This window comes from Salminus brasiliensis, chromosome 7 (assembly GCF_030463535.1).
Source record: "Salminus brasiliensis chromosome 7, fSalBra1.hap2, whole genome shotgun sequence".
NCBI lineage: Eukaryota > Metazoa > Chordata > Actinopteri > Characiformes > Bryconidae > Salminus > Salminus brasiliensis.
In genome coordinates, this window is record NC_132884.1 from 39,745,777 (window position 1) to 39,755,893 (window position 10,117).

The window sequence follows — 10,117 nt, forward strand, 5'->3', positions numbered from 1 at the left end:
CTCAAGAGTGTAGGATTCCCCTATTACACAGCCTTTTAATGCTAATGTGCCACCACTGGAGAGGTGAACACTAATGGCCTGTTCTGTTAGATCATCCAACAGGTGCCCACACTGGTAAACATCACACTAAGTGATGGTGGGAAGAAGGAGGGCCATTCTACCCCCCTAGTGAGAATGGGACCAGTTAGGCTCACTGGGACATCACTGTTGGAAATGGCTGTGGCATCACCAAGGATCAAACCAGTGATCTTCTGATGATGGAGCCTTAGACTTATACTTAGACATAGGCCAAGCCTCTTTGGAGCCCCTCTGGCTTCTCTTGTCCCATCCCCAGTCATACATTTGACATACACTGGCTGCACAGTGGTCCCCTTAGTCTCTACAGTCTACAGAGTGAGAACTGTTGGCTCCTTTGCTGTGAAAACATTAAAGAACATCAGTCATACAGATCAGTCTTGTGAATATTCTTGGATTTTTAATAATACACTTAAAAATGAGCTTGATCACAAACTTTATAGAGTCATTTATGTACAAGGTTTTGTGCTTGATATCTAATATTAGACATACACATATTCACTACTAAAAGTTTTAGAACACCCCCACATTTTTAGTAGTTTACTGGTAGTGCTGCACATTTCAGTAAGACTGCCACTCCACCTGCAGTCAAACCTGCAGCTCCAGGCCTCCTCTTCACTGAGAAATTGAGACTTCCTCCACTGTTACGGTGTTGAGCTGCCGATCTAACAAAAGCTGGTGATTCTCAGAAACTGGTCTTTTGATGTTGTGGATTTGTGTGTTAGACCTCTTCCTGTACCAGACTTCTTCAGTTTCCTCCAGTTCTTCTTCAGTCTTCTGATGGTGTCACCATGGCTTTATCTGGAGTTTCTCTAAAGGAAAGAGCTCCACTGTTGAGAGTAAGAATGCTCTATCTGTGGTTCTGTGTTAAGGGCTTTTCTAGTCATTATGAGAGCAGTGTGAAGGTGCAGTGCTGAGTAAATACTGTAGTTTACAGCTTACCTTCACAGCATTTGAGAACACTGGAGTTTGTACCATTTCAGGTGATTGACTGGACCTGTAGTGCTTAAATGTCAATGTAAACTAGAAAAGTTTGAGGGTGTTCTAAAACATTTGACTGGTGAAAGCTCATAATTGAACCTCTTTTTGAAGGCAGTAGAAGTAATCATCTAAATTAAAGCATCCTAATAGAAAACACTGGATTTCTTGTTCCCTGTAGTCTTAAAAAGCTTGACACTGAATCGCATCAGATGAACTGAAAAGGTCTCTTCGATCGATCAATCAATCGATCAATCAATCGATCAATTATTCACTCAGAGGGAGGTGGCAGCAACATGACGTGAACGTCCATTACGTTGGTACCTGTGAGTCCTGGCATAAGCAACCTGCTGCCCTCAGACAGGCGTGAGAAAAACGTGAATGAATCATTATTGCTGAGGAAGCCATTAATGTCCAGTCCTTGATTCTTGGCCTCTGCCTCCAGCTCTGCATCGCTAACTGCCCCTGCTGCCTCGGTAGGACCATCCTGCCCATCTGTCCCTCCGCTGAGGAACACAGCAGGGCTCTTCTTTGCTCCGCCACCGAGCTCAAGCCCGACACGAAGAGCCAGCTCTTGGTTCCTTCCCCCTTGGCCCTTCCCCGTCAGCTGCACGGTGGGCTCGCCTCCGGCTAGCAGGCAGGTAGCACCCCAACCTTCCTCTCGTCCCTCTCCCAGCAGTTTCATCGTGCGAAACAGATCCCAGCTCTCCACCCCCACCTCCGGCCCCACCTGCAGAATCTGGGCTTGTAACTCTGCAGGAGGTTCTTTCCCTGGGGAACAAGCATACTGAGACAACAGCCCATAGAGACGGGCCACAGTGCGAACGTCACCAGACACTCCAGGAGAGAGGACCACTGGACGAAGGCCTAACTCGCGTGCCTTGCGGCCAGCACACTCAAGAGCGATTGTGTTTGAGCCAATCACAGAGTTTAGAACATGGTCCCTGGTGTCCTGTGTCTGCTCCCCTGGATCTCCTTCACACTGAGGGCCAGGTTTATTCAGAACCTCCTTTACAGACGAGGGGAGAGAGGCAGTAAGGTCATAGCGGTCCAGGATGGCCCAGACCTTCTCCGGCTGCACCTTGCTCCCAACTGTTGGGCCGCTGGCTATGAGGTCCAGAGGATCGCCAATGACATCGGACAGAATGAGAGCCACCACCTCAGAGAAAGGACAGGATAGTTACTACCAATACTATTCCTAAACCTACTGAATGGACAGACATATGCCAAATGTTTGTGGACACACCTTTGTATTAATGCATTCAGCTACATTAAGATACATCCATTGCTGACACACACACACACACACACACACACACACACACACACACAGTCCCTGTAGAGAAGTACTGCCAATAGAATAGGACTCTCTGGAGCGGGTAAACAGCATTAACCTATTGGCACCATGCTGCCTAATGCCAAGAGGGGCTAGAGCAGTAAAAAGCCCCCCAGCATTGAGCTGTGGAGCAGTGGAAGAACAGTGTTCTCTGGAATGATGGATGGTGGTGCTCCATTCACTACTTTTGAGGTGAGTTGGGATGGTAATCCCACAAATTCCTGACCTCACTAAATCTCTTGTCAGTCAAGTCATGCAATCAAATCCTCACAGCAATGCTTCTCCATAATCTAGTAAAAAGCATTCATCCCTGAACAGTTCTCCAACAGTAACAGGACAAACTATTTTTAATACCCCTGATTTAATGAAACAATGAATGAGCAGGTGTCCCAATACTTTTGTCCATATCATGTAATTGTACTGGAGTGTAATAATTTTACCTGGGCAGGGTGGGCACAGTGGGCCAGGCCTCCACCTTTCAACAGAGACAGGGCTCGCCGCACCGTGTTTAACTCCTGAATCGTGGCCCCTGCAGCCGCCAGCCGGCGTGTCACGTCCTGTTTTTCCTGTAAGGTTACTGGTGGAACTGGAGCAGGTAAAAGAGCAGACCCACCACCTACAGAAAGACATGTACGTGTAAAATAACGTACAGCAAATATGTAAAGAAAAATACACAAAACACACCAACACATTTCTCAGTACCTGAGATGAGAACGAGCAGCAGATCCCTCTCAGTGAGAGCACTGACGAGTTCTCGGATGCTCTCGGCCGACCTCTGGGCGTCAAGGTCTGGCAGGTTGTGTTTGGCTCCCTCCATCACTTTAATTCTGCTGCTGCTCCCAAGCAACATGTTTCTAAGAAGGTAGACCAAGAACCATAAGGACCAAGCACATCTAAGCTCATCACAACATTTCTTTGTGTGATTTAATGGCTTAAACTCCTTCAGCTTCTCACTTTAATTGGTTGGTGTGGTGTAGAGTAATGGGTAGAAACACCTCCATTCCCTGTGGAAGACTAGGGCTTAATTCCCCAACTGAGCAACAACACCACACCAGTCCTTGGGTAAGACTCCTAACTCCACATTCTCCTACCTGTGTGATTCAGTGTAAATCGCTCTGGATTAGAGCATCAGATAAGATTCAGTAAATGTAAATAAATGAAATATACACTATGCAAGTCGTATGTAATAATAACTGAACAATAAACCTGCAGATATTGGCAGGTCATTTTTTTTTTAAGTGGTAATACTTTACTTGTAATAAATAAAATAGTATACTGATGTAGAAAATACTCTACTTCTTACCCAGTTAACTGTTAAATTTAGTTATGACTTATTTTAAACTATTAAATTTCACCAGGTCGCACTGGTAAGCTGTTCTGCACTAATGTTTGACACCTTTGAAAGAGGTCCATTGTCTAAAGTGTTACATGATATGTACTTATAAATGCATATATAGGATTATCTATTACACACACATGCATAATAATAATAATAAATGGATCATACATAAAATTTACCCTGGTAACATATTAATAAATACCAGGTATAGCGCATATGTGTCATACAATGTGCAATACATACCATACAGCTCTGGAAAAAATTTAAAGTTACTTTTGCATCTCTATGTGTACGGCAGCCGGTTTATTCCAGGATTTCATCAAACAGAGCTGAGTTAGCTGAATCTGCAGACTATGAACGGCATGAAGTCCCAACATCAATGTGAAAGACTAGTGGAGAGCCGGCCGAGACATAGGAGCTGTGATTGGCAGTCGAGGTTCAGATATTATTACTGTGTTATAATGCATTGTACTGCATTATAATTATTATAATCATTTCTTTGCATTATTTGAGCAGTTGTCATTTCTGCAAATGAATAAATGCTCTAAACAGTAATATTTTTATTTGGAATTTAGGGGAAATGTTGTCCATGGTTTATGAAATACAATGCATATGTTAATTTCCCTTAAACACACTGCCTATAAATAGTAAAACCAGAGAAACTGATAGAAACACCTGTAGGGTGGTCTCTTCATTTTTTATGGAGCTGTATGCTGTTCGGCAAAAGTGTCAAAAGTATTGACATTTATTCCTCAGGTAGAAGTGAGTGGAGATACGAGGGTTTAAAAGACTTCTATAGAAGCTGAAGTATCAACTGAAGCTTTTTCCTCCAGTAAAAGTGTAAAAGTACTGGTTTCAGAACGACTTCAAGTAGAAAAGTAAAAGTAATGGAAGGAAAACAAAGGCCGAAAGCTCAGGCCGCGCCACAGGGGTATATAGTGCACTACCCCCCTCCCCAAAACCCCATTTCTCTAAAAGTCATAATGAGGAGAATGCTCTATTAAAATGTTGATGTTAAAATGTTGGGCTGCACTAGGCTCCTGTTTCAGCTGCAGATCTGCCCATTGAAAATGAAGCATTTCAGTAATATCAGCTCTATTAAAGGAGCGTCTCTGTGCTCTACTGAGCATCAACATGAGCTTCATGGAGGAAAATATGAGGAGTCGTTGTCTAGAAGTTCTGTAAAGCTGCAGAAAGTCAGACTTCAGAGGCGTGTGATCAATAAGCTTTATTGGAATGTAAATGTGGGGCTCAGTCGGGACGTTTCACTGCAGCTCTCTTGAGTCTCTGCCACGGACACAGTCTTCATACTAGACTACAGACGTCTGCTGTGAGCTCGCTGGAGAGTGACGGGACGTGTGCAGGTGTGATGGATCTCTTATTAACCAATAGGGAGTCAGAATGGAGTCTGTTTATACTTCTCATCCAATCAGGATCAGACTCACACTTTCCGGATGGAGAGATTTATCTGGAGAGGGTTTTTATTGATGACGAGCCGGAATGAAAACAAAGGGAAATGAAATAGGAGGAACGAGGCTGATTTTAAAATGTAAGGAGGAGAAAGTTCAGATAATTGGGTGAAAATGTAAGAAGTAGAAGTAAAAAGTAATTATAAATAAATAATTACTCCAGTAAAGTTTAGAGAACCAGCATTTCTACTTACGTAAGGTAACGAAGTATTTGTACTGCATTACCCGACACCTCTGATGTTCGGATATGTTGATATATTGGATATATAATTGGATATATAATGGATATATGATGGATATATAATTATATAATTCATATTGTTGGATATATAAGCGTTGGTCCCATGTTTGAATATAGCCAATGTTTCACATATGTATTTTAAATCGAATTGATCTGTAACAAATATATATCAAATATATCATTACTGGTATCTTCATTTTGGCCATAATGTGAATCTGGCAGATGTTCTTTACATTTTATCAATCATATCATGTTATGATAATTGGAGAAATAGAAATGCTCCAAAATGACTTGCAATATTTTTTTTCTTGTCCTGTAAAGCTGCCATCCTGGAGATACAAGGTTTTTTGCATGACAACGATGATATGTTGGAAATAAGGACACTCCATATATTCTAATATGTCATATACTCTATATACTCTATATAGCACATATCAGATTACCATCTGGCTCTATTCTTCATTTCAGAGGTATTACTGATCATGCTCTACTTACAGCTTCCCATGATGCTTCAGTGTCTCCTGGATCCCATGAGGCACACTAATCAGCCCTCGAACCAGGTGGTCCCCGACAATCCTCTCTGCCTCGGCCGCCATCCCCAGCACGGCCTTGCCGAAGCCCACCAGATGCAGATTATTGGTGAGCTTGAAACTGCGGCCGTCCACAACAAGCTCATCCCCGTGAAGCTGCAGACTCCTGCGGACCACGCTGTCGGGCTGCACCCCTTCCACCGCAGCGGCAAACACGGCCCGAGCTCGATCCTGTAGGGAGGACATGCTTCTGACCCAGGCAGACGGTGTTCCTGCCCACAGGGGGCGCCAGTGGTGAACAGCGCGAGAGAGGCTTAGTACTCGAGCCATAGACTAATCAGATGGTCCACAATGGTACAGCTTCGGAGCCACTGAACACCTGAAAGGATAGGTATGGGTGAGATATGCAGATCTGGTGGCTGAGATGAGAGTGCATGGGTGGCAGCCATAAATTAGGCCAGTAGAGGGGGGCGTTCGGGGTTAGTAGTGAAGTCTGTCATGTCTTTACTGGTTCAATACCACATTCAGAGGCTATGGGTTGAAGGCAGCTATGAAGGGATTGTCAGACGTTGCTGATCGGATCATAAACGGACACAGCAACCTTAATTATCAGGAGTAGGATCTTGTCATTTTCGTGTAGTTAAATGTGTAAAGATAGATGTACGTGTTGCTGATCGGATTGTAGACGGCCACAGCAACACAGGAAGGGAGGTGCCTGGCCGTGCTTGCAGTGTAGAGCGTGAGTAGAGTATGGGGGAAGATGGGGGTGGATTGGGCCCAATGTGTAACCAAAATACAGGATTTTGCCATCTTCCTGTATTATGTTACTTACAATAGTACTGAATTGAATTCTTGGTTAAAAATAAATTAATAAATAAAATAAATTATATAGACATTTATTTATCTGAATTATTATGAAGTGTAAGACCAAGTCCTAATTGAAGCTGAAGAATGTTAAGTTAATATAATGTAATAATTATAATAATAATAATAATTTTATTATTATTATTATTAGTAGTAGTAGTAGTAAGGTTACTATTGCATGCCAAAATATCGATGTAAACTCGAAACGTCATAAAAAACTGAGTGGGTCTGTTGCAGAATGGTTCACTGTATAGAAATGTACCAATTTCTATACAGCTTTGGTGAATGTAACCATTCAAATTTCAAATCAAATCAAATCAAATTTTATTTGTCACATACATAGTCATACACAGTATAACTTGCAGTGAAATGCTTTTTTGACAGTCTGCCCACATCAAGCTATACAATAAAAATCTACATTTAAACTTAACTAAACCTTAACTTAATGAAGTAAAGTGCAAAAGTGCAAAAGAAAAATAAAATAAAAATGAAGAAAATAAAAATAGAATAAGTTACATTTAAGATAAAAATATGAAAATATAGAAATATAAGCAAAAAAAAAATACAGAATACAAATATACAAATATATATACAGAGATGAAATAGTGCGTGTCTGTGTGTGTGTGTATATATATATATATATATAAATTTACTAAAAGACGTGATTCCAAGGTTTTTATACAGTGTGCCATGTCGATGCATGCAATAACACATAATTGTTGTTTTGCCAACAATTAATGCCAACATTTAATGTAAAAGCTTTCTGTAATGTATCTTTTACACGCCTGGGGACGCCTGGTTCCATTCACCACCGCCGTGAGCAACCCCGATTCATTCATTCTATCCAAAATAACTCTAAAAGAATGTCTGCAATGCCCCCTTTTACATTTTTAAGACTGAATTATGCCGAAAGTTGGACAAATCAACGTTCCTCTTTAAGCTGAGCAGAATCATCGGCTGGGCCTGTGGTATGTCCAATGCCTGGAGTTAACGAAGCAGCCTGGGAAAGACGGTTTGCAGTACTGCTGTAGAAAGAAAGGCAAATCTACTGCCAGGATATGATCAGACAGCAGAAGAGCTTTCATGAATCTTACACAGAGTTCCTGACCTTAAAGTCATGAAATGCACTTACTTACCAGCACAGTCTGGAGTCTGCACAGCTGACTAGTACAAAAACACACACCAGTACTCAAACAAGGTAATCTATCTGACTCCTTCTGAACCCCACTCCTCCAAACCTGTGTGCTGTGTGAGTAATGATTGACTAGAGCTGTCCATAGGGCAAGGGGGGCAGTCCTGTCCTGTCCTGTCCTGGCCTGTCATTTTCAGAAAGGAAGCCTCAACAAGGATCAGTTCCTAAACTTCAGTTCAAGTTCAGAGACAGAAGAAAAGATCAGAGTTTACCCACAGCTGGTCTGGAAGATAAATTAGAGGGTCAGTAGAAGCTCATCAGGACAGACAAAACGCTGCACAAATCCTGAGGGCAGTAAATCTTAGAAACGTTGAAGATTTGGGAGAAGAGGGGAGTGCACAGCTGGGGCGATTCAAAGATTCGATTCTCTGATTCCAGACATATGGGAGTAGGGAGTCGACTTCAAAGCTTTGAACTCGAGTTCACTCAGAGATTTAGCTTCATAAAAGGGCGTAAATCTTAAATACGTGGGTATTATTATGGTACTGGGAGAGGGCTGGGAGTCGATTCTCTGATTCTAGACATTTGGGAAGCTTTGAACACGATCCCACTTAGGAGATATATCTTATATATTATTATTAGGATATTCTGCAGTTTAGTCAATTTAGCTTACTTAACCCAACTAGTAGGGTTTAAAAATGTAATTTAAAGGTAGGTTTTTAATGTAGTTGATATTTGTACTTTTAGATATTAATAACTAGGAGGGGAAGAGGAGAATATATTAACATTCGTACCATCAATCACATAATAATGTTATCTATTTAACACGGTGAATATAATTTTATTTTTTTATTATTTTTAATTATTATTTATTAATTTATAATTATTATTATTATGTTTTAACATTTGCATTGGACAAATTCGACTCATCGAGGAATCGACTCAGTAGATTCCAATTGCTAAGCATCGGAACCAGGAATCGAACAGAACTAGGAGTGGCACTGAGGTAAACAGGCAGTAGAAATGAGTAAACTCTACTCACTCATCTGTGCAAGGCTGTATTTCCTCCATTCACTGCTAATTTATTTAGTACTGTCGAAGATTCACCTAGAAGTAAACACCTCAACTTTAGCGAAGGCACGATGTAAACAAACACACTTCCGGTTAATTTGTATTTAATACCAAAATAAAAGTCTTTATACTCGGAAAGATACAAGCGTCGTCCGGACGTTTGAAACAGTTCAGATGCAAAACTAAAAAGATATTAGTCTCTTCTGACCCAGCTTTCATTCCTGAGCATGAAAAGAGCAAGAGCATAAGGGGTGGAAAATGACATGGGTTAATGATGGGTAAAAAAAAAAGATCTTGCCTATTTTTTTTATTTTAACTAGAATTAATTATTCATTAAAATGCATTGAAAAATGAATTGTGCATGTTCTTAATCTGGATTTAATCTGGGATTAAGGTGAGAAAGGACTACTAACACTAGCTAGTACATAGTACAAAGTGACTCTTATAGATGTAGTAACACACTCTGGGCAGCAGGTGGTACTCTAACATAACACTCAATGCAGGTTTGGACCAGTGACTCCATCTAGACACATGCAGATGTTATACAGACTGCATCCAGACAGTTATTATACACTGTTGGACTCCAAATGTTTAGAAAAAAGGTGAATACATCATATACATTTAACAGTTGGTACCGTCTGACCTTTCTTAAGTTATACAAAAATAGTGGGACATTGGTGGCTCAGCGGTTAGAGCGCCAGGCTGTCGCTAACAAGGTTGTGGGTTCGATTCCCGGGCTCGGCAAACTGCCACTGTTGGGCCCTTGAGCAAGGCCCTTTACCCTCTCTGCTCCCTGGGCGCTGGAGTTGGCTGCCCACCGCTCTGGGGTGTGTGTGTGTGTGTGTGTGTGTGTGTGTGTACGTACTCACTGCCCCTAGTTCACTAGTGTGTGTGTGTGTGTTCACTTCCACAGATGGGTTACTTTTAGAGTTTTTGTCTGCTGCTCTTACACAAGTTAAAAAATGTACAGTTACAAGTCTTTTCACTTCCTTTATATAACCAGGGTAGTCACAAGCAAGCCCTGGCCAAGATAGCAGCACATAAACACAGAAACTACACCCTAAATAGCAACAAGTAGAGAA

The 10,117-nt window shown here is 41.5% G+C and overlaps 1 protein-coding gene across 3 annotated transcripts; it reads right to left on the reverse strand.

Moving 5' to 3' along the window:
* Positions 1–453: 453 nt before the first annotated feature.
* On the reverse strand, positions 454–9,089 carry glyctk (glycerate kinase). 3 transcript variants are annotated; one of them, XM_072684901.1, is made up of 5 exons: positions 9,007–9,089; positions 5,934–6,347; positions 3,092–3,243; positions 2,830–3,005; positions 454–2,212 (listed from the first exon to the last, which is right to left on the reverse strand). In XM_072684901.1, the coding sequence occupies exons 2-5, from the start codon at positions 6,296–6,298 to the stop codon at positions 1,325–1,327; spliced, it is 1,581 nt and encodes a 526-aa protein (XP_072541002.1). In that variant the 5' UTR covers positions 6,299–6,347; positions 9,007–9,089; the 3' UTR covers positions 454–1,324. The 3 variants fall into 3 exon arrangements, with proteins under 3 accessions (XP_072541002.1, XP_072541000.1, XP_072541001.1); XM_072684899.1 differs by lacking the exon at positions 9,007–9,089 and adding an exon at positions 8,241–8,445; XM_072684900.1 differs by lacking the exon at positions 9,007–9,089 and having other exon boundaries at positions 5,934–6,877.
* Between the last annotated feature and the right edge of the window lie 1,028 nt (positions 9,090–10,117).